Below are 26,112 nucleotides of genomic sequence, written 5' to 3'. Positions count from 1 at the left end.
ATTAGATAATTAGATGAATATTTTCAGATTAAAATACCTTCTTTAACTATACCTGAGAGGGTATGGAAAGCTGTGTTCATGGTAATTTTGGTTTGGTTATGTGTTTTTTGGCAGAGAAATAACATTTCTCATTCTTGCTCCCAGTCTGTTCCACTTTCAGATTTTCATGCATTCATACACTACTGCTACATGTGGGTTGCAACCCAGGAACAGGGAAACATTTAAAACCCAACTGAAAGCATTTCCAATGCTATCTCTGAAAAACTGCATTTTTTTGTAACATTAAATTCATAAAATCTCTTGAAATTGGAATTTAAAAATGTGGTAATGGTTCTACATGTAAATTATTCTTTAAGGAAACACCTACTGTCAGATGGTGAAGTAAATACATGCTTAATAAGATAGTGACATTTTCTCATCCTTACATTTAAAGCTTTTTATTCATACTGGCATGGTTTTGACAATCTGCTAAAATAGCGTGTAAGATACATAATAAATGAATCACAGTTTCTCCTCTCCTACATTAATATAATATGTGAAATCATCTCATAATCTAACAAGTATCCTGGAACTCAAGTGACCGCAGGTTTTGGAGAGGCTTCCAAAGAGTGAGAGACCTCTCCATTAATGTCCCCCCAGATATTTTTAACTGTAATGAGAGGTCTTAAAAAAATTAATCTTTGTAAGCAGCTTATAAGAACATCTCAACATGTACAAGTAAATTGAATAGATACACTGAAGGTCTAATCCCACTGTCTGCTATAGCTTGACGGTGTAGTTTCAGGTAAAGATAATGCAAACATCAGACCTAGTCCTCAACCTTAACATGTAGCTTTAAAAACAAACATAAGAAACACTTTATTATTGCTGTACCTGTAGTTTCTTTTATCTTGGGAATCCGATGACATCCTTCTCTCAAAGTGCCAAACAATGGTTCAGCATTAATTGCTGAATGCACGACAGGCACTGTCATTCTGTGACACACAGCTTCAGGCTGCTGGTGCAGGTCCTTGTATGTCGTTCCATGGTTTGGAAGAATGGCAGCTCTTTCATCTGCTGGAATATAGGCAATGCTCTTCATTGATGGGTCAGAGATAATGTGCTTAACATCAGAGGTACAAAGAGGAGATTCAATGGGGGTAGCGCATGTGCTACTGCCTGTGCTGCATCCTGCATCCACTGAAGAGCACTGAGAGCTTTGCAGTGAGAAATGGCCTTCACTTTGCAAAGATGACATGCGCTTAGCCAAGTGATATTCACAAAGTCTAGCCACACTCTGCTCAGCTTCTGGAAGCTTTGAAGGATGGTCATCTGCAGATAGATCGGTATCTTCTGCGTCGTTTAGGTCTTTGGCTGAAGACACGGGAGTCATATCTGACAGAAAGTTTTCACCTTGGCTAAGCCCCGAGGTATCATCCTGATCCACCTCAGGATCCACTCCATCCTTACAGTCAGTTTCTGTTTTACCCAGGACAGGAACTCTTGGAAAAGTCTTCCCGTTCACTGTTTCTGGGCTTGGCTGATCTGCTGCCCCATCATCGGCAGCGTACCATCTTTGGCGAAAGGCAGTTCTCTCCACATTAAAAGTGCTTAGGCGTTGACTGTCTCTTGCTGAAAGAGTTCCAAATTTAGCTTTCAGATCTTCATCAGTCTCTGCTTTTTTAGTTCCCTGTTGCTTTTTCACAGTAGCACTGCCGTCAGAAGGTGCTTTTACTTCGCTGTCTGTCATCTTATTTTTCCTTTTACTAGTGCAAGAATACACCAAGGATCCCATGTGCAATTTGCTAAAATAATCAGTGACAGATTTTGTTTCCATGGTCTCTGGCTCCATTTCCATGTTATCTGAATGAAGAATCTGCTTTGAAGGCACAACTTTTGACTGTAGCTCTGCAGCCTGACGACCAGCCAAAGGCTGTGAGGCCTTCATGCCTGGCCCTCCAGCCTGATTCTTAGCGATGGGAAATTCAGTCTGCTCTTCCACAAGGGGTTGGTAGCCTTCACTTGTGGTCAAAAACATACGTGCAGTGTTTTCCGACTGTTTCTGTGCCGCGGCTAGTTCAGAGCTTTCAGTCATTTCAGAGGAATTTGTTTCATTGCCAGAATCTGAAGAGGACTCAGGGCTATATGCTCGCAGGATAGCTACACCTGCAAGCCACAAAAAATAAGAGTCAATTAAATGACAGCAGCTGAAGCACCTGGATAAGTGACAAGCAAAGGGCATGTGTTAGAGACAAAAATATGCTTGGTGAGAATACTCTGACTTTATTGCACAGTTCCCAGCACAGGTAGTTTAGTAACATAATGGTAGTTCCATGAAATAATATGGAATATGATGTATGCAAAATGATGGCAAAAAAAAAGGAAAACCAAAAAAAACCCCAACCCTCATGAAAATGGAGTATTTCCAAAGTTAAATGGATGACATGGAATGATTTTCAATGAATAAATGTAACTATGGTGAAAGAACCTGAATTGTCATTCGTCTGCTGTTCCTCTGAAGCAGCCAAAGCTTCTAGTGCTTGAAGTGTAGAGACTACAGCATCATCTAGCCCCTTCTCACACTTCCCCTCTGTATTAGTAGGGACAGCATCGATAAGCGACACTGGAATGTCATCACTGCCTAGATTACTGGCTTGCTCCTTGTTGTCTCTAGGCTGCGTTGCTTGATTCTGAGAGTCTTCCTCATCTGAACTGTCCCTGAAGCCAGGTGGAGGAGCAGCAATGGCCATGTTTAAGGTATGCAATAGAAAATCATCTTCATTATCATCACCTTCCGGAGGTGGAAGTGAAGTCAAATCAATAATGTCATCACTAGAACCAGAAAGGCTGAGAAGAGCAGGCCTATTGATTTCTCCTACCATAATGTCTTCTTCACAGCTTACTTCATCTTCATCTTCGGCATCATCTGTGTTTTCTGCGTAACAAATATCATGCAGCAAAGGCTCTTCTATCCCTTCTGCAGCTCCAAATATTTTACCGTCATTTATAGTTGCGTAAACAGAATTTGTAGCAAATTGAATGCTTTCAGCATCTGGTGACAACTCCAGGCCTTTAATGTCATTAGCATTACTAATATAAATGGCTCTTTGTTTTTCTAGTACTTCTGGACTTTCATCCAAAAGCCTTTCATAGCCAAGAGTCTGGGGATTGATACCATCCAAGTTGTGATCTCCAAATATAAAGGAAACTTTTGCTCCCCTGGGGGAATCCTGTGCTTTCTTGCCAGATTCCAAACCTGAGAGTGACAGCAGTGAAGGCTGATTAAAATTTCTGCTTTCTTCTGCTTCAGTGGGATCACTTTGCTTGGCCAGATGCTGATCAAATCCACCTGAATTATAAGTATTTTCTATGTACAGATGTCTGTGTTCTTTTTGACATAACAGACTTTCAGAAACATCTACAGTCTTCTGTTTTGGATCAGCAAAGGACATTGGAGTCTCTTGATCTCCTTCAGCCAGGAAAGTGGTAGTTTTTGGTATACAATTCCACTCAGAAGCAAGGAGATTATGCTTCCCTCTATTTTCAGTTCCTATAGCATGGTGAAAAAAAAATAAATTGTGAAATCAAAAAGCAAAGTCATGTAATTTTTAAACAATAACTTGTTAATACTGAGCAAGAAACACTCTGAATAGGAGAGCTGGGCCATCAAACACTTCAGAAAAGCACTTTCAAACTCACCGCTGCTCTAAGTTAAATACCTGTTGATTCAATGACCTAAAGTTTAACTGGTACTTTTATACTTTACTACGAAACTAAACCTCAGCTAGTACGAACGCTATTCCAGGAATAGTAACACAGAACCAAATCCCCAGCTGGTTTCTCCAATGCCATATGTACTCTTACAAAAGTTATATGCATATAAAATAATAACACTCACAGGGAGCATGTATCTGTTTCGCTACACTATGAAAGACATTCATCACCTGCGTTATTTTACCATTAAGATGCTATCATAGGCTGAATATTAGAACATTATAAAGCTGAACTGATATACTGTAGTGCTAGGTCTGAGCCAGCAATCAGATCTCATTTGGCATAGCCTTGTATTTATCTGGAGGTGCACTGGCTTAAGCTAGCTTCTGCTTTATACAATGGACCATCGTTAACATACTGTGCAATGAATACCTGTTTCCCGGCTCCCTGTATTTTTCTTGTTGGCCATGTTAAATATTGAGCGCCTTGAGTCAACCAGCAGTCTATAGTATCCAGCTGTTAGGCAAGCAAGATTCATTGCATCTGATGACTCCATCAGTAGAGTAATAGGCTAAGAAGAATACAACCAAGTCTTGGTTAAGGCTGTTCCTCCTCAATCTGTTTACCTGCTGACAATACTACTACATGGAAGCAAAAGGAATTACATCACAAACACCACATTGAAAAATACACACGAGAACTTATTTTCCTCCCTAGCAATATCAAACAGTATCAAACATTTAGAAAAGACTGGAGTTGCAGTAAGGTAGAAGTCCAACTGGACTTTCTAACAGCTGATTTTGCTCTCTTTCTGAATGAAGCTAACCATTTTAAGACTCTTACTCCATCTTTTTCTTGCATAGAAGTATTCTTCTCACCAAAGCACTGTTTACTGTTGCTCTGAAACTGCCAAGGGCTAAGAACCTGGTACATTAGGTGCTGGATTCTTGCAGTGGCATGGGAATCTGCAGCTTCCCAGAAAATGAGGTGCCCTAAGCACGTGTAAGGAAGCAAAACACAGGAAACAAACAGAGTCAGGGAAAGTTCAGGTTCAGAAAACACAGTAGTGAGGTTAAAGCTCTCATTACACGGCAGTGGTAGTGAGAATATTACAATGTCAGCTTAAAAGATTTTAGTGTTTGTGGCCTGGCATTACTGAAAAGACAAGTGATGAAAAAATAAGCAGATAAACAGAGTCAAAGAGAATGGAGAAAGATCCTCAGAAGGCAGATCAGCAGAGAAAACAAACTCAAAACATTTAGAAAAAATGTCAGACCTAAAAGAGAAATGAGAAACCTCAGAGCTTTGAAAAACTATGGTTGCCAGGCTAGCAAGCATTGAACCTGAGATATCCATGTGAAACATACCTTCTTTAATTCACTTTTCTTTTGCCACATTGTATAAATTTCTTTGCCTAAAACTTTTGTTGATATATCTGTAGCTTTTAACACCAAAAGCTGCTCTTCTCAAATTTATTTTAAGGTGGCTGCATCATTTGTTCCAGGAGGAACATTACATGCAACAAAGATGGCTCTCCAACTTACTCAACCCCTTACCAGTTAAAAGACGACTGATTCTTATGGAGGCTGTGGCCAAAACATAACTGATGATCATAGCTTACTACCAAACCCACAATAGATCTGATATTTTTTTAAATGCTTGTGCTGCAGCATCTTAGGCCAAAACACTCCGGGTGCCCTGAATGTTGTATGAACAGTTTTCAGCAACATGGAAAAATTTATGCATCTTTTTTCTTTAAAGTATTTTGTGCTACAGCTGCTTCTTTCAAAGCATTCAACTACAGCTATAAAAGTTAACTATAAATTATAATCTTTGCTCTTTTGAGTGACTATTAAAAACTAACATTTGAAATGCTATGTTTCTGCAGTGATTGACAGAAATGGATGATGTCTGCAAAAATCTCAGATTGCTGAAAACAGCACTGTGAACTACTGTTAATCTGCTGAACAGTCCTGTGACAGCTAAACTTTTATTGCCTGCTTCTGCCAAGTGATACATGGTTGAGAAGACATTAAAAAGAACAAAATAAAATAAAAATCCAAACTGTTTATTCATTTATTCATTAAGAAAATATTGGCATATATGACATATATCGGCATATTCAGAATCTGGATATATGAACCTGCTACCTTAGGGTAAGCCAAGGGATGAAAACATCAGTTGAGAATAACTACCCATGTGTGCCTGCAAGTGAAAACCCCTACTTGTGCCCCACAGAGAGGCAATTTTTTGTCAAATTCCACCTAAAGCCTTCTAGATTTGTAATTTTAATGTTAGGCCGGTCTCTCTGGGTTTAAGATTACATGTGCCAAAAGGCAAGGAGATGGGGATATACATGGTTTGCAATAAGACAGTAACAGTATTATAATATAAAACAACACAATATGATGGTAATATATAATACTATGGCATACAGTGCTGCATTTTATGTACGAGCAGATGGGAAGGATTTAATTTCTATATTACTTTCTCCATCTGTCAAAAGGGGATAACAGCTTTCTCACAAGAGGGCTATGAGTTTAGCACAGTAATGCAGGTAAAGTAGTCTGAGATCCTCTGATGTTATCATTGCTAAGTAAGGTGAAGGAGATGCTGTGTTTGCCAACCTATACATTTCTCTTAAGTTGCTGTTAAAATGCATCTACGTTAATTTACAGCAATGTTGTTTTTGTTAACTTAAATACAGGGAAACAGTTCAAGGTCAATAAACCTAAAGCATTCAAAGCTTAGTAAAATATTCCTTGAGTACGTTTTTTGTGAATAGCTGGGTAAGCAAAAAGAACTGTTAGGCTCTATTTATTTTCATAGAATATCTAAGTTTCAAGTACAACGAGAACTCTTCCTTCAAACTCTGATTATCCTGATTAATGCTTTAGACAGTCTATGAAGCCTTTCACTTCAAAATCAAATAGAAAACATACCAAGAAGAACCAGGACAATATAATATATAAAACTCCATTCATTGCCAGTAGATGCCACAGACAGTGTTAAGCTGGATTCAAGAGAAATTAAATGACTATAGGTAGATGAAGAGCATCTATGAATATATTATGTAGGGTAAAACACTTAACTGGAATTATAAGGGCTAAGAAAAAAACCTTGCCTTTTTACAGTTTATTTCATTGGTAACCGCTATGCCGTTACTTGCAGTGAATTTTGCAGGCAAAACACTGGATTACAGGCGACACTGGTCTGATGCAGCTGGCGATTCTCTAATGGTAATAATACTGTCTGTTACACTAGAAGGAGCTTCTAGGGGCTCAAGGAACTTCAAAAGACGGCTAACTTCATCATCACCTCTTACCATGGAAATCAAGGAAGACAACAACAAAGCAAGTTGCCTGGGGTCAGCCAAGAGAAAAATCAGAAGAGAATAGAGGTGCTGCAAAGCACTGGTCTGGTACACCGTAGGCCCCTCAAATGCCCAAGCTGTACTCTATAAGCACTCTGACCACAAAAAAGCTAAAAATGCACCCTGAGAATATTATTGGCGTGAAAATGTTCAGAACAGTATAGCTTGATCAAATACTCAAATAAAGACAAAAATTTATTTAAAGGTATTATATCAATATAAATTAACTACAAACTTACTTTTACATCTAAAACATGCAGCTCAACTCTAACACTGCTTTCGTCTTCTGTAAACATCTCAATCCTGTTCACGTGGCTGAAATCTGCCAGGAGAGCCACTAGGTTTGTTTTGGTGTTTATCACATGACTGATTCCATACCGTGGCCCTACTAACAGTGTCACTTCTGAACGCTTTTCTCCCTGCTTTAGCAGAAAAAGAAAAAAAGCAAAAGTAAAAACCATGATAGGTACTGCACAGTGACAGAAATTGCCACTGTCTTCTTTCATTTTCATGGAGCTACATTTGCACGGCATTTCTGCATTGAAGACTATTATGTTTTTCTAAGAAGATACAATATAGAAGACCATACTTGATTCATAATTGAAAACAAAAATTGAAGGAATCTGCTCCTGGATACTGACTGTACTGTAGTTTTTAAATGGATAGTAAGATGGACAGACGGATGGATGAAATCTGCTTCTGTTAAAAGAAAATCTTTGTCATCAAGAACTTTCCAGACTAATATTATTAGTATTATATAGTTAATTGGATGGTGCTATTTGCCAAAAGGGTACTAACCTACCTCTAAATCCTCAGTAAAAATTCAAATTATAACAGGAATGTTATTTTCAAGATTAAAAGAAAAAAAAGTGATTTGGTTCAATTTAACAATTATTTTTTAAGTGCATGAATAGAACCTAAACTTCTGAAGAATATTATATGGTCCAGCTTTTGCAAAAAGATATTTGGATAAAAAATCAAGAGAAGAGAGAAACTATTTCAAGAGAAATATTACCACCAATGTTGCCTTGAAAACACGCCCTCCATATAATCGTAGATCACTGAGGAACTTTAGATAATGCACCTTGGCTTGCAGAGCAGATAGCTGAGGAAGGAGAAACAGGGGTAAGAGGTAGTGGTGGAAATCATCACATTACCAAATTCAGAAAGAAAATGTATTTGTATAGTCTAAGGATATTGGACTGCAATACAGGCTCTGAAACTAAATTATTAGATGCTTGAGTTTCAGATGAGGAGAAACAGTTTCATTCTTAAAATCAAGATCTTGCTTGTTTAGTTAAAATGCACTGAGGACTTGAGTATGGGCAGATCAGAGCATTGCAAGAACATCGTAACTGCTCCGGTGAAGGGAAAATGTTAAACTACTCAAATTAAACATCTGTTCATTGAGGGATTTCAAGGCTAGACAGCAGCTTTCCATTCATAATCACCACCAGTTCTTAAACATTTATGTACCTATACAGAGAAAAAGAACAAAGAATTTGCTTTTGTCAGCTCTGTGTATTACATTTTGCTAGGTACTTGTGGCATATGGCATATTATTCCACCTCATTACTGCATTTCCCGTTTTTTTTTGAGTAAAACTCTTCCACTATATTTAGTAGGTAATAGATCTGAAAGCCAAATACAGTACACCAATACATAAGATCATATCATGCAATACATGTCATAATTTATCTCCTTTTTCTCCTCTGAGCTTAAACTACCTACTTAAAAAGACACAACTTGGAAATATTTATATGGGACTGAATGGAAACAAGGAAGTTCATTTCACCCAAACAGTCTGGACCCAAACCTTACACCTCTCTGGTGTAAATCCTTATAGCTGGACCTTTAAAACATAAGATAAAACAAGCTCATCTCACTTGCTATTCTCATTTCACCCATTAGATTTCTAATTCAAAATCTTATTTGATCTTGAACAGCATTTTAAAAGCCCTTATCCTAAGGTTTTTCTAGACACCAATGAGGAAATGAATCCAGAGCAAAGCAACTAGTGGGAATGCTTTCCCCTTCCCTTCACCAGGTGTCCAGCTGGTGGAGAAATACACAGGGTTTGTAAAAAACGGGAGAGTCCTGAGAATGACAGGCTTCCCTTCCTGTGGAGGGAGAGAAGACCCCAGAAAGAAATCAGTTCCTGTGTTAGTACCTACAAGTGAGACAGAAGGGGACCATGAGCTCAGATGCTTTGTTTCTGAGACCTACCTGCTAAAAAAGCAGGTGGGCACACAACGTTTTTCCAAAGCTGAAATCAAAAAAATGAAGCAAAACCAACGAAGTCTGCTTGCTGCAGGAAGGGACTGTTGCAACCAAGAATGCTACTGTATGCCACTGTCAACACCTGCAAGGCCTGCAGCAGCGATGGCTTCCAAAATAAATCCAAATTTACACTACCAGGATAAACAATAAGCAATTGGCATTATGTAGCTTTAGCTTCAGTAGTATAGGACACATGCAGTGCTTCAGTTAAAAAGGTGGCCTTTCTTCCTGAGCATCGCAGACCAAACACATAGAGCTATGTTCACAGTCATGAAGTGATCTGAAACCTCCAAGCAGGATTTCTGCTGATCACAGTGAACCTTAGCTCAGGCACCAGGTGTTTTGGGGTTTTTCTGTTCAGAAACAAAGTGTCATGAAGCAGGATTCAACTTATTTTATGACTCAACTAGTCACTCTTAGGTTCTTTTTATAGTCCATGGAGAGAAATAGGCATTTCTAGGACACAAGTCATCTGACCTGGTTTTGGTTCCTAATGTGGGATGGGATGAATCGCTCCCTAGAAGTGCCTATTTCTCTCCATCGACTACAAAGAAAGACTAGATGACTTGCATAAAGAAACCTTATTATGGTGTGTAAAACCAGCCTCAGCTGCATGCATGTAACAAAGTCATTTCTCAGAGACATTGTCTTCTACATATTTTTTCCAGCTGAAGTTAAACCTTAGTGCTAAGAAAAGCATTTTACAATAGCAAGGACGGTCAGTTACTGTAAGGAGCATCATCTATGCAGTTAGATCTTGGCCAGCGAAAAGCCTCTATCTGTAGCACAACAGAAAACAATCCTGAAAAACAGCATTTATGTCAGGCCCATAGGTTAATGTGGTTCAGATCTGAGCATCAGAGAGAGAACAATAACGTTCATAACAAGTCTACCATTAGTAGGAAGCACTAAATGAATTAAAAACCATGTATCTTCATCATACATGAAGCATTAATAATCAGTTTTCTGGCATTCTCAAGATAAGAAGATAGTATAGTTGGGGTATAATTAATTATTTTAAATTGTTCTTGGCTATGTTGTACTGAGCACCAAAAGTTAAATTGTCCATATTCTCTGAAAATATAATGGTTAGGTGTTTCTCCGAAGGATTAATTTTAAATGTTTCCCATGCACGCCACCCTTTCTGTTCTTTAAAACACATTTTCCATTAAGATGCAAATGTAATACCTTTTTACCCGGAGGAACTAGGTTTTGATTTGCTTTGACAAGATGTGAAAGTGCTTTCTTTATGTTCTTTTCTTTCATGCTTTGCAGCACAGCAGATGGAAGAAAAGTCTCTAATCCCCATTCTTTTCTGCAATAAAAGGCATATATTTAATTTCACATTCCTGTGATGATTATTTATCTAAAGACTGGTGACTCTGATGCCAAGTAAATGAATGCCTGAAAACAGAAGGACAGTTGATCACGTCCAGAGTTTTGCAATTACACATTATTTTCTATATTCAAACTATATATTACTTATGAAAAAGATGCTTTAAATGATATATAACACTTCTTCAATCCCTCCTGTCTCTTCCATCATGCCTTTCAGAAAAGAAATTTAAAGTTTTTGTGTTTAAAATCTATGCTGTATTGTTAAACACCACTTAATTACATAGGCTAGTACCATACAGAATTAAAATCGCAGAAGATTTAACAACATAATATCAGGTTTAATTTTATTTTCTAGGGTTTTTTTTAGAGTATGCAAAGCAGTCAACCATTAACTTTGTCACTTGTATTTTGGTTTTTCCCCCCCTCAAAAACAACGAGTCCCCCTCCTTTTACCAAATTTTCTTTTCTGCTGGAACCACCCCTTTTGATAGAAGACTGACTCTTCACTTGTAAATAATTATTTCTGCTGATTCGTAATATAATACAATATAACGTGATCCTCAGTAAGGTGGATAAACTCCACAAGATTGAGTGTGCAACAGTTATTATTTGCTTTCTGCAAGCAAAGTAAAGCAAAACCAACACAAATTTTTGTTTTTGTTTTTGTTTTTAAATCCAAGCAGATGTACACACAGTTGTATTACGGAAATTTTCTTTTTCTTTGTAGTTACAAATACATGTTGTTTAACATAAAACAGGTGCTTACTGGGATACATCTGTATCTAAGAAATCTTTCAAGTGGAATCTAAGACCCTACAATCTTCTGAACCAAGAAATCATCCGAATCTTACTATAATAATCTCTACTAAAACCCTAGGATTCAGACCATATAAACTTAGATCTGACCATTAAAACATTGAAAACAAGTGACTTAATCTTATTTATAGTTATAGGCTATTCCACGTGCCTAAACAGATGACCAAAAGGTGTAGTCCGTACTTACAACTCTTTACACACCTGAATCAATTTCAGCAACAAAGAATGAACCTAAAACTGGTGCATACATATAGACATATTAAAGAAACGTTAAAGAATCTATGAGTTACTCTTACTGCTTCACTTTTAAAGAACACACTGTATTCTCAACTTACTCTATATATTTGAGGGAGATTTTCTGAGTTTGCTTGGTGGTCACAGTTGCAATATACATTTGTAATGCAGCCAACCGAAGAGCAATGTCATATTTCAGTTCTGGTCCAAATCTTTCCTGAACCACATCATTACAGCTCTGCCAAAGAACCAGTAGAGGGAGCATCAAGTTCAAAAATCTTGCACTAAAAATAAATTATAGTCTTTTTTTTTAAATTTATTAAATTAACATTGCACAAACAGTAACCCTGAACTCAGGAGCAAGACCATGCCGAAGGTAGGATTGCTGCTCTCAGAGGTGCCAGATGTTCAGCAGGGTATGGGCACAAGGAAGAACACAAGGACTTCTGCCAAAGAGCAGAAGGCATGAGCATTTGGATCTAAGCTCTCTTCAACTTTCCTGTGGAGAACAGTAATTCTCTTTCACAAAGAGTGTTGGGAGGGTATCAGTGTATCTGGACTCAGGATAACTAACTAACTCACTTTCTAACCAGTGAGATACCCAGAACCACATTGCTTGTACATCACTTTTCTCATCCATTTTACTGGAAGTTCCTTTTCAGACATCATTTCTGTCTGATATTACAGTACCAGAAATAAGTATTAGCAATTACTTCAGCTTCACTCTTTTCTAAAGCCAAATATATTTTGGAAAGATATCAAAGCATTACTATTTGGAGAGACTTATGAAGGAAAGGAACTTTGCAGATGATAAAAGATTTGCACATTCCACAAGTGCATTCATTGGCTTCATGCAGCAGAAATAAAAACCAGGATTTACTGCAGCCACGCTTTTCTGTGTGAAGATATAAATCTATATATAGACTAAATGCAACTATCTTTTTATTCTCCTTTACGCTAACAATGGATGTGCTTTCACTTACCTGTACATACAGATATTCAAAAGCAACTGGATCTCTTCTCAAAAGATCAATGGGATCCTTTGGGACAAAGCTAATCCTGAAAAGACATCTCATCTTATGCGAGCTTGGCCTCTGTGTCACCTAGGACAGTGCAATAATCGTATCAGAGCTTGGCAACCCCAGTTGTGCAATGCAGTCTGTAGTCTTGGGCACCGTGACCCTGTTCCAGAATCATGTGGCAGCAAGAAAAATAATTCTGTCCAACAAAGAGCTTTGCCATGGGCTCCTTATTAAGTTCTTCACGTAAGAACATCATAAATATAATCTTGCGGAAAGACTTTTAGACTCATATAGGCATGACTGCCCAATACAACTCATCCTCAAAGCAACAAAATTCACTTATTCAAAACCAGAGTGAAAGGACAAAGAAAACAGACCTTAATGAAAACCACACAAACTGAGTTGTGCTTCAGCAGGACCAAAATAGTCATAAATGAGGAGGGCTAGAAGCTTTTTGGAAAGACGTCACATTTTATTTCTTAGACTGACCGAGAACACAGGTGGAGTGCAGCTTAGCAGCTATTATTCTCACTTTCTCTTGCTTGTTTTAATCCACTAGACAATTTGTGAGAAATTGGGTCTTTTGAATTTTCCTGGGTTGTTCTGGATTAAGAGAGCTACCCCTAGACTTCCAACCAAGAAAAATCTCTCCCAATACATTAAAAAATGAAAAAGACCGCTTTGCTTGTTGGTCAGCAAAACTTATAAGCATGTAACACCGTAACCTGGGTACATTCATGGGGGACCATCGCATAGCTAATGAATAATCGGATGAAAGGGTAACAATCCAATAACACCATTGTAAGTCATGGTCAGCAGCAACATTATAATGGCAAATTACAGTATTGCTGATTTTACAGGAACTTCAAAGAAAAAGACCTGAGAATTAATGTAGTTTATTGTAGTTTATTCAATTAGGCTAATGTAGTTCGAGCGTTAGTGTACTTTATAATCAACATGTCTAATTGATAAAACTGTATTTTTAAAAATCTCCAATGAATTCTCTGTCTTGCCCTAACAATTTTCAAAATGCGTGTTTATCTCACATGGTTTCTGACCTCATTCCTAAGTATCTAGGCATACTCTGTATGTATAAATACAAGCTCCGGATGGGATTTTCAAAAGCTTGCTGTGCTGGTTTATTCTGATCCTTCTGATTTCAGTGGGAATTTTACCAATTACTTCAAAGAGAGACAGCTAGGCCAGGAGAGCCAGTATTGAGTACTTTTGGATATTGTGTGTTCATTGGGTAGCTTATATCCACAAGAAAAGAATGTTAACATGGCTAAGTCAAATGCTTTGAAGTTGGAAAATGCTAGAAAGACCATTAATTGGTAAATGAAGTTCCTCCATACCATTACACAGACTCTAGTTACATGATCAAGGGAATTTTGGCATTTAAATAAATATTTTTTCCCTGTCTCATCTAAGAATCCATTTCTCTTTTTTTTGTAAATTTAGGTGAAATTTAAAACATACTGATATTCTACTGAGACACAGAAATATCATGGAAAATTTCAGGGTAAAGAGTTTGGCAAAATGATAAGCAGCTAAAATCAGGGTCCTCTGCTGGGAACTGTGAAGCAACGTTACCTCTAGTCACACCTCCCTGATCTAAGAAAGTAAGTCACACCAGCATTTTCTGGGTCACAATTCATCATCACTGAAGTGACATAATGTATCACTGCCTAAACAAGCCAAACTTGCCTTCATCAGAAAGAGTATTATTTCCTGTCACCCAGATACAGATCTGTATAATCAGACAAGAACCAAAGATCAAAATAGTTTTTATAGGAATTTGGGCAGACTGTCATTCTCAGAATTGTTACCATCGATTTTCCAGCTGTTGAGAACATTTATTAGCTGGGCCACATACAATATGAAAAAAGCTTTGATAAATTTTTTCTAGCTTTCAGTCCGATCTTTAATGACCTTTTTAATAGTTTTTAAGGGCCCAATGAAGCAACAAAATATGATGCCTATATAACAGAAAAATAATTGTTTTCTGTGAGGAGTTGATTCCTACAACCACATCTAAATACTGCTGCTCTTTGATAGACTGTATCACACTATAAATCTTGCAGTTAACTCAGTTGAGTAAGTAAAAAGATGAATGATTTACTGATTAATCAGTCTCATTAATAGCTGTTTTCACATATCATTACACAAACCTGAGTTAGAGTCTCCTGTTCATGTAGCAAAAGGAGTTTCGTTCCAGATCCTTCAACCCTCTGCTCCAGCATCAGGGAAAAGTGTTCAATACACTTGATGGAAAGCTTTTCTTGGAGTGTTAAGATGACATCCTAATTAACAAAGGATTTATAAAATGTGCTTAAATTCATGAAGCGCTTGGGACCCGGTTCTTCACTGCCATGCACCCTGCATGTACGCAGCACAGGGTGGAAGCCCAGATGTTAAATGGGAGGATGGTCGTGTTTCATGCCTGTTCTGCATGAGTGTACAGGACATCACACACGTTCACCCAGGGAAAAATCAGTGCCTTTATATTCAAACATCCCTGAGATGGTATCAGACATGCACATGAAAAATATATACATGGGATTGCTGTGAATGGACAACTTTCTGTGCAGTTTAACATGCAAATTATACTTGTGCGGCCCTTAAATCATATCTCTCTGTCTCCCTGGAAATAAAACCTCTCCATCAGCAAAGGAGAGGCAGTCTTGCCACTTTTTTCTTCACTTACTTACTGCCACCCTGCAGTACAAACCAAATTTACATGTTCAACAAAAAAATTAAATGAATGGCCTTTATTTATTCTTATGGCAAGGTTTTTTTTTTTTTTAAGTCCACTTCTTGATACTTGTGTTTAATGGACGTTCTTCAGTTCTAAATGCTGACAGAAAAGCCAACGATGATGATACCTGTGCAGAACAATAGCTCTAAATTCAGGGACCATGTAAATTTATAGTAGAAAACCCATTTTAGAGACTTTTAATTATTTTTTTTCACATTGGATTATGTCTAGGGGTTATCAATTCGAGAACAATTGTTTATAAAATAACAGCTAAACAAACCTCCTCACAAAACCATTCAACCAATCCCTATTTTACTTTCATATAACGCTTTGTAGATCTATGTGGAGTATTGATATCATCCGGCCAGGTATCTTTTGCCTTAGTGAATGTAGTAAGAAAAAGAAATATATAATAACCCATCATTTAAAAATAGTTTCACATTATGTTGGTGAAAAGATTAAAACTTTTCTATCCATTCAAAAATTTTCTGATATACATAGGTATCCAGATGGATAGGACTTACTAAGGAGATCATGACAAATTGTAATCCAAGTGTTTTAACATAATTTAGGAAGATTAATTGATCAATTACAGTGTGTTTATGGAAAATCAACACTAAATTGGTGGAAGGATGAAAAATATATGTAGGAGGATGAGGACAATTCTGTACAATGTAAAGAATATAAGACAGTATTAATGGATTGCAAGCAACCACTCTAAATAATGGAGGTTGATATTATACTATTCTGACTGCTGGGGAATTTATTGCTTACACATTAAATCTACTTCTGTTTATACTCCTAAACTATGCTCAAAGACAAGAGGCATAACAGTAACAAGAAGAGACATAATACTAAATGTAATTTTTTAAGAGGGGGTAATAATGGCACTGTTTTCAGCTAGCTGTCTTGGACCTTTTAAAATATGATGCTAACACACACAGGCACAGAATTACTGAACCAAATTTTTTGCTAGCCTATCCTCTCATCCGATAACTTAGAGTCAGCCCAGGTGCTGTCTCCCAGCAATAAGGAAAGCACTGGTTGCACCCTCGTTGTTAAGTGGTGAGTTACTAGGCTGCTAGGGGTGGAAAAAACCTGCATTTGCCTTGTCTCAGCTGGGGCACGTCTGCTTCACCTCAGTTTAGGAAAGAAGCAGCAATCCACACCCACCCTTCCACAATGAGGAATGCACACACACAGGCAAGAATATGTACTGTGCAGGCTATGGAATATATAATTGCCTGAATTAGGTGCAAAGGAACTTATTCCTACAAAAGTCAGAATGACTAAGGTCAAAGCAGGCTTACAACATCCATACAGCTAGGTTGCTGAGCCCACGTGGGTATCTTTGCAAATGGCTTCAGATTATGGTCTTACAGTACATGACAGGCCCATGGCAGGACTACTGAGAACTTATGTGATGTGATGGCCAAAGACTGGTCTTCAGAGGCAAAACATCCTGGAACAGGTTGGTTGTTTCTACGCTCATAAAAGAAAATACTGGAAAGTGGGCTCGTGGGCCTTAGAAGGGTATGGAGACCTCGCTATCTACATGAAACATGTCTCCTAATTCTTCACCCAACCAAATTCTCAAATGGACTGAAGGAATTCAGTATCCCATGACTGTAAAGTGGAGGCTTGGATCCATTACCTGCACTCGATTTATGCCTACTGCAGCCCATTTTTAAGTGTAACTTCAATATCTGTTTTGACTTCAGACTGGAGTAAATTCCCTCTTGTTTACCTTAGTAAATCACTCTCCTTGCTGTTCTAACTGATTGAGCATACTGCTGAATCACAGTGAGCAGAAAAGCAGCCTTTCTTCAAATATGCATAGCTTTACAATCCCTTAAAGCCAGCAAAAGCTGGCAGTGCAGTTGAAAATTGCATCCCCAGCCTTCACTGATCATTCCCACCCATGCATCTCCCTTGTTTCAGTGATGCAGGCATGCATGCCACCATGCGGTGAACTAGATTTGGTAACCAATCTGTGTTAAAACTAGCTCACCCAAACAAAAATGCTTGAGATACTAGCAGCATGCCCAACGGTGCTAGTTGTGCTGCTTACTACGCTACTCCACGGCACTCACAGACAGACACCGATGATGCCTCTGGTTTAGGAACCTACGTGGAACAGTGTCACAGACACGCCCTAGCAACCTCAGTTGTGTGCCAGGGCTTCACCTCCTTATTTCTCTATGTGAAATGTGTTATGGAAAGCATAGAGGGCATTAGATTGAGATGAGCAATTTATCAACAACATAACACTACAATATCCCATCCCAAGTTCACTGGATGACAAGCTAGATGATATTCAGTTAGCAACCAACATCTTAATCTTCTTAGCTCCTGACTTTTGCTGACAAATCATGCTAGTATCTGGCAGCATATCAAAACAATAGGACCACACAATTTTAATTGCGCTCCAGGCACATTAACATGATCAATTCTACTTTTTTCTTCATTGACAATACAACATATTTTTAGCAGCAGAAAAATGGACCACAACCTCATTATTTCTGAACTACGAGTCCAGCCCCAACTGAACACACTAGTAATTCTGTTCTTAAAGCATTCCAAGTAAATTATCATTACTGAAAGTCTTAAAAAGAGTTAACTGGTACTCTTGGCATTGCATACGAAGCTATATCTAGCCTACCTTTATTGAAGTGCTGCAGTCAAACCGGAAAGATTTGGTTTGTCCATTTTCAAGATACACCTTCAGAACATTTGGCATGAAAAGAAGTGAATTGTCCTTAACTGTTTCCTGCCAAGCAAATTAGTGAATCAGATTACAACGTGTAACAAGGGAAATCTAAATGTTGTTCTATAAAGAAGAATATAATTCAGATGGAGAGGTAACAACCGAAAAGGAGTGTGTTGGCTCAAATTGAAAACAGAATTAGCAATGCCCTGCAAGTGTCTAGCCATGCTCATTACAGCTGCACTCTGTAGGTCTCTTTCCTGGAAAAATATAACTGTTCACATACATTTTATGTCTGGCTTGGAGTATTTTCTTTCCCTAAATACTACCTCTCTGACAATAAATGCTACCTCTAAAGTTGAAACATTTTCAATAAAACAGAAAAATAAATTACTGTTTCTCTAAATAGAGTGAGCTATTTAGTGTCTTCAATCTACAAAATGGGAACTGCAGATTCATTAGTAAGAATTACAATCAAGACGTTTTACATTCTCTTTATAGATGGATATTAAATGCTAATATCTGTCATAATTTAAGAAAAGTAACATAAAGTATTGCTACTTAACTGTGAAGATTCATAACAAGAATAGTAAAAGAAACAGGAAAATGAAGGGAAACAAAGCTTTTTTTTAAAAAAAAAAGCAGAAAATGCTTTTGACAAAATGCAGTATCAATTTATGTTTGGAAGAGAGTTGGATAAAGACATCAGTGTGGAACGATGTTCTGGCAAATTATGAAAATGAGCCGGGAGTTCATGTTTAAGGAGGAGTTCAGTGCCTCTCAAAGGAAGGCTGTCTTTGCCTGAGGGCCGGAAACAAGTTCAAGTAAATAAATTTTAAAGAGGTCTGTAAGGTAATGTTAATCTGTTTTCCTGACATGCTACTTCTCTTGAGCTTATGGGTTTTTCTACTCCAAAATTGCTCGGAAAAAAGCCCAGGCAAGCATTATCAAGACTATAAAGACAGACATATATGTGCTATCACCACAAAATGCATTCACTAGCATTTTAATTTTATTTTAAGAAGGGACAAATTTTTCACAATATTATGGGCCCAGTGGACTTTAAAAACAGATCCTTCAAAAACTTCAGAAACAGAAAAACCCTTCCTTTTACAAGCCTATCACCGCTGTTCCTACCATATAATTCCCTCACTTTCTAGCCTTGAGGCATACCTTTGGATGAAACGCTCAGTCCTTCCTGGGGTTAAATAGTTGAATACTCACCGACACCTGGCCATTGATAATTACTTCTTCTGAGAAGCGCACTTTGACAGGATTGGACTTCAATCTTGCCTTTTTTGCAGCACTAATAAAAGCTGATTTAGGAGACTGGAAGGAAAAATGATGACAAGATATATCACATAATTTCAAGTCAAAACGTATCCTTCCTTTTTCAGTTATTCCCCCTGTTTCTCACACACTGGGAACTCCATGTATAGAGCAACACTTTCCATACCATTCACTGAAGAATGGAAATACAGTCAAACCATAATGCTTCCTGAGATAATACATATGTACACACATATAAGGAATCACTGATGCATACTGCACATACTGAAAGTTATCCCACACTCAGACTAGAGCAATGAGAGGGGCTCTCGGTGTACATACAAATTCCTTGTACTGCTTCCACAATGACTGCTGTCAACCAACCTTGTTTGCATGAACGGACACCGACTGGTGACCGGCCAGTGACCCTTCCTTCAAACGCTGAACGGAAATTTTTTGCATAATCTACGACCCACTAGGCACAGATATACACACAAGCTTTGCCAAAAAAGTGTCTGAGAGCTCTCCAAGTGCAGTGGCATCTCACTCTATTAGTCCACTTCAAAACACAGGCTAGAACCACCACAAGGCACCTGCAGGCCAGCAGGCTTCCCCTGAGCATATCCCCTACACAAAGCCTGCGCACGGCTTGCCTTCAACAGATCAGACACTTTGCGGGACTTCGGGAATTAGAAGTCTAGAAGCATTCCTAATTTTCTTCTGGGACCTAATTGACTTTCGCCTACTACATTATTCAATGGATTCACCTGTGATCAAGTGTTTGGCCCTTGGAAAAAAAAATCTTTCTCCATTTGAGGAGTTTGACTAACAACCCATTTTTAGTAGCAAATTAAATATTCACGGTCAATGGGATTTCCATTTTCATCAGCAGAAGCAAGGTAGTTTTATTCTCAGGTCAGTTACAAACACAGTGCTTCTGGCATTGCCTAACTCCATAACCATGATAATGGGCAACAGAAGAAATTCTGGCTTTGGCTGAAAATCACTGGGCTCCTTTGGGCCAGCTTTTGGTCCACTTGTTTCAGTAAAATGTGAATTAAGATTTTCAGAATCTTATTCTAACTCCTGAGAAGGCACCTGACTATTTTTGGATACTGAAAAGACTAACTCATGTTGGTTTGCCTGTGAGAAATTAGTGCAGGCATCAGTGATGATAATCCTGGAATAATTTCTTATTATCAATGCGGCATGACAGCAGTCCTTGTAAACACGGGAAGTCTTATCACCATCACTCAAATTTTGACTCAACTAATAATCTGCAGGAGTGATAGAGTAGTCCAAGGCCACATGCTCTTGTTGTCTCTGATCTCTGCTGAAACTCCTGAAAAAGTTACTTTCTTGTGATGCAGAAGCCTTGTTTCTAGTAACTAGCAGGAAGAAGTCTATAGCTCATTTCTGTATGCCACTGATTTATTATCACATTGAAGACGTGGTAACTATTACCATAGGCTCAGTATCAACCAGTGAACAAGGAATGAAAGATGCCACATTCTCCCAGGAAATATCAGAGCCATCCGATAATTCCTGGAGCACAAAATAGAACCAAGAAATAAAAATGAATGCTTCTTCACTTTTATAGTTCATTTTTTCTTACCTCTTCTCTAGTAGCTATGACCATATATCTTTTTAATCCGTAACAGTAAATGACAGAAAATTCAACCCCATGATCAAACCACACTCAGCTTCCAAAGCCAGTGCTGAAAAATGCAGAAGGCCCCCCAGAAGATTTGAAACAACCACCAAAAAGAAAGAAAGAAAAAAGTTTTTTTAAAAAAAAAGTTTATGTCTCAGGGCAGGGGACCCAAACAGTTCCTCAGTGAGAAGGGACAACATGGAAATGCTGAAGAAGCATGCTTACATATTGTACTCTAGAGATGAATTCCTAGAACGACACAGTATACAATAATACCATAATTAATATAATAATTCTACACATGCCTTTTCTAATTTCTTTCCTCTCCACGTAGTCGCTTTCTGCAGTCTATAAGGGGGATAGTCTATATAGCAACCAAGTAATGGACTGCAACCTGTCCATTCCCGCTGCCACGGCGCAGCACAGTATAGGAGTAGGCTACTGGCTCTCCCTTGTAAGGGCAAGGGGAAAAGGAAAAGAGTGGCTTTCACTTACTCTTCTTGCTGGAAGCGGCTTTTTACAGCTGTTTGCTCTTACTGCAGATGAGTCACCAGTCTGGCCTCTCTTTACAGGCAGACTGCCAAATTTTCTTCCAGATTCTGGCAAGGTTATTCCCATACAGCAAATCTGGCAAACCGCTATGTGGCTCTGTGGCTCTCTACAGCCTCTCTCTTTTCCTCTCTACAACCTCAAAAGTCATTTGTGGGGGGCATAAACACTTAAATTATCTTAGTGCAAAAACGTGATAGGGGAGTCCAACACAACTGAAAGTTTTGAACATATGCGAGTTCCCGCGTACCCCTCTGGGACGTGGGGTTTAATGTACATATTGCACAGCCAGGGGAGCAGACCACAGTCTGCCATAAAACATGGGGCTTCCCTCCCTTTCCGCTTCTGCTGTGGCAACATGGCCAGGACTCTGGCCCCTTGCCAGACACTCTGGGTGAGCCTGGAAGCAGACTGCTTTCTAAAAAGCTTCGAACTATAAACCAGGGGTGTAAGAAAAACTAGAACAGCTGCACCAGGTATTTGGGGGAACGTTCTCTGCTGGCTAAAGGTTTGAGTAATAGCACAGCTTTGGCATTTAATTCCACAATCTCATTGTTTCTACCTCTGCATCAACTTGGCACTTGACATTTTCTCTTTGAGAAAAGAACTGTTTCAAAAGAGTGCAGCAAATACCTAGGAAAACAGTTGGGTTTGATTGTCGAAACTTGCTTGTCTAACAAAGCATCAGCAAGATGATGTGCTGCTCTATTCTATTTTAATGTCTTCAGGTTTGTAGGCAAAGAATGCTATCAATTAATGATTCTCAGAGTGCTGGGTTCATTTGTTTCTGATACTCAGTCTTTTAGCCAAATGGAAGCCATTATCCTCAGTTAATGACCTTAAGCAGGACGTGTTTACACTAATGCATAACATTTATCACTGCAAGTAAAGTATTTGCATTGTCACAGATAAAAACAGCTTAATTAGAGTGACTTCTGCAAAATGAGGGGACACATTTTAACAAGGAGTCAAAATACTTCAAAAACCCACAAACTTCACACGGTGTGACCTAGGCAAATTTATCATGAATTTAAATAATTTTTACTTGTTTACGCAGAATTCAGTACAAATTCAGCTGATCATTTCAACACTACCTGGAGAAACTGCTAACAAGAGAAACGAAGCATTACATAGAGATTTGCTTGGAGGAAATGATAGTGAAGACTGAGACCCTCCTTTTAACCATGCTTACTAGGAACTACAATCAATGGGCATCCCATCAGCAGGGTCAAAACATGAGAGATTGCTATAACAAGAAGATGCTTTCTGGAAAATGTTATTTTTCTCATTTTCTGGACTTTTCAAAATTAGATCCTATTTTTGTCAGTGGCATTACAGTATGTCATTTTTGGATAGCTCTTAGAAATAATATCCTCCATTTTGAGGGAAACTGTTTTTCGATGAAAATAAGAATGTCTAGTACTTTGTCCGCTTTTGCAGGTAAACTGTAATTTGGGGGAGATTCCAAGTGAAATGGTGTTTATTTGCTGCAACAGCCCCTTTGAGTGCTCTTGCCAGTAGAGGTGCTGCAAGAACAAATCCTTTACTCACACTCAAGAAGAAGAAGGATTTAGCGTTTAGAAGAGGATAGTGTAGTACTGAGCTACCATAAAGAAATGAAACAAGGCAGCAGTATCAGACAGTCACAAGGTGAAAAGAAAACCTGATTTGTGACAATGAGTGTCAAAATCTGACAGAAATACCGAAGTTTTGAATAGCCACAAATTGTATATACGCAATCAATTTTAATTTTGTTACTTAAAATTAGTCATTAGTTTAATACGAAATACTATATTTGTTAGGAAATAAGGAAAAATTGCCTGACCGCAAAAATGTGTTGACTTTTTGGCCCATCCCTAAAGGCAATTATATGAGACAAAATTTAGCAAGCAAATAAAATGTGAATAAGAGGAAGAATTAAATTTATTAAGTGGAACAGTACATAATGCCCAAAGGCAAACTAAATACTGCCATTCATATCTGTGAGCAAGGCTAAAACAACTACACTGGCTCACAAGAGGATTGCAGAAGAGCAGGTAGGGACATGGAAGCAATAATGTGGAGAACTTTTACCATGCAGTAATTTGTTATAACCACAGGGCACTGACAGATTATCATCAGGAGTATTTCTTTGTTAAGCTCTTGGCACAAATTTAATAGCTGAAATAGTGGTCAGATTTGGGTTCTCTCTTAAACGTTGGTGATCTATCATAGACAATTATATTTTACTATTTGCATTATTTATATTTTACTATTTTTAGATGGTAGTCACAGTCTGATCATTAGTCCCATACACACATAACGTGTACCTGTAAGGTAGGCAATAGCCAAACCTTACTTTAATGCAGGCATTGAGAAAATCCAATCCATTCCATCTACAGTAAAAGACAGCCTAGTTTACTGTGATTGTCCCAAAAACCATGAGTGAAACCACAGGTCAGCTTCAGACTTTGTGGAACGTGCAGACATTGCAGCTCATCTCGTGACTAGATGGGCCTGGGCCTTCTGCCTCTGCATTTATTAAATGTGCAGGTCCTCCATAAAATCCCCTCCACCGGCCTTTTAGGATTCTGCCTCTCCAAAGTTCAGCCCTTTACATTCATGGATTACTCCTTTACATTCATGATTGTCTCTCATACACAGGTTACTGCTCTTAATCAATTGCAGAAAAGTATAAAAGAAGTCATCCATGCTGTACTACTTTCAGCCCTACAGCTCTGCAAGGATGAGGACCTTTGGGAATGAAAGAAACCTTCACCCCACACAAACCCAGTCTAAAATGAAGAAATGAAAGACTATATGAATGATAATGCACCTGAGATGGGAGAAAGGGCTAATGAAGGGGGGAAAGAGACCTAATGGCAACTGGGGCGGGGGTGGGGGGGGAAGAACTACAAGGAGAAAATGGTGGACAGAGTGGAAGATGGAGGGGCTCTTTTCCACTTTGCTGAAACAGTTAACATGGAAGTTCATGGCTGAATTTTCTCACAGTCTTCACTGCTGAAAAGATCATGTATTTTGTACAACTACACTCCAGAAAAATCTGTATAGTCTAAGAGGAGGCCTCCAGGAAGAAAGGTCAGCAGCAGCAGTGATCACTGGGATTTGCACCACACACAGATGGAAGAAGAAAGGCTGTGCAGCACAGGTCTGACATGAGAGGAGGCTGCTTCAAACAGCAAAGAGTGGTTGGACAGTGGCCATGGACCAGCCAGCACTTCCAGGAGGCAATGCAGTAATGGCAAGTTTGTCGTTAACCACACCATGATCCTTTCCTGTGTAGGACTAAAGCTATGTCTGGAACTGACCATACCAAAAAGCTGATGTGGAAGTTGTGCAGCGGAAAAGGTCCTCAGGATAACTGTAAAAAATGTACACATTCAAAGAAAAAAAGCCGTCATATCTACACCAAGTTCACAACTTCAAGCAGTCAAAAATCATCTTGTTCAAAATGCTCACATCTGACTTTCAAATGATTTCTAAAACTACACCTTGGTAGTCTTTTCCACTTTAGAATTTGAAGTCTTTGTGATAACCCTGTTTCTTTTTTATATCCTTCTTTACAACCACAAGTCTAGATATGGTAGTTGCTGCTGTTACACAACTCCAGAAGGCAAAGCAGCGTGAAAAATACTGTGAGACTCTCAATAAGATTGTTGCCACAATCATTACGATCCATAAATAAGTGTTATTTATTGTAGTTTTTCTGCAAATGTTGTGTCTCAGACATATAACTGTGTTATAACAAGAAGCACCTCTTTCAAAACAGAAAAAAATCTTATCCTTTTCCTGTTACAGAACTTATGCACGGCAAAATTGCCATAGATCTCAGTTGGGCCTGGACTACATCCAAGGAGCTTAAGAGATTAATCATGAAAGCAACCTATCAAATGATCTCTACACATAAAATGAGAACAGATATCAAAACAGGCAAGTTATTTGATTTGAGTAATGCTTAAAACTTAATAAGGCAACAATCAAAATGATAGTCCATTTACAGAATAAAATGGTCAGAAATGATAATCAAATGCCGTACTTCCAGAAATCAAAACTTTGAACTGCTGCAACTGCTTTAGCTGTTCAGTGACCTCCTTATGAGCAGTGATGATATGAACCTAGCAGAGATTTGTAGATTGATGGAAAGAAAAAGACAGCCTAATGCTTTGGTTTGGTCATAATTAAAATGAAATTTTAATGAGTTTAAGCATTAAACAAAATTGAATGCACTTAAGCAAAAAAGATCTGCAAAAGCTTTCAAAAAGTACTCAGTGAACTACAGAGTACTAAAAATCTAGATTAAGTCTACTTTCACCTGCAATCATAAAGGATGGTTACTTGAAAGCATGAAAACAAAACACACTCTAAATAGTGCAAATAAAAACAATTAAGAAACAGCACTCTTGTAATCCATCTTGGCAG

The 26,112-nt window shown here is 38.3% G+C and overlaps 1 protein-coding gene across 1 annotated transcript in view; it reads right to left on the bottom strand.

The window, feature by feature from the left end:
- Positions 1–26,112, bottom strand: part of FRMPD4 (FERM and PDZ domain containing 4) — a 115,765-nt gene that overhangs the window by 1,673 nt on the left and 87,980 nt on the right. The window contains 11 exon segments of the mRNA XM_059821685.1: positions 874–2,145; positions 2,468–3,529; positions 4,126–4,264; positions 7,306–7,488; positions 8,082–8,171; positions 10,535–10,661; positions 11,836–11,972; positions 12,718–12,837; positions 14,928–15,059; positions 18,177–18,284; positions 19,446–19,550. Coding sequence (XP_059677668.1) covers positions 874–2,145; positions 2,468–3,529; positions 4,126–4,264; positions 7,306–7,488; positions 8,082–8,171; positions 10,535–10,661; positions 11,836–11,972; positions 12,718–12,837; positions 14,928–15,059; positions 18,177–18,284; positions 19,446–19,550 — 3,475 coding nt within the window.

Source organism: Gavia stellata, chromosome 1 (assembly GCF_030936135.1).
Source record: "Gavia stellata isolate bGavSte3 chromosome 1, bGavSte3.hap2, whole genome shotgun sequence".
In the NCBI taxonomy this organism is placed as follows: domain Eukaryota; kingdom Metazoa; phylum Chordata; class Aves; order Gaviiformes; family Gaviidae; genus Gavia; species Gavia stellata.
Note: the sequence above shows the minus strand (reverse complement) of the source record. Positions and strands in the feature narration are given on the sequence as shown.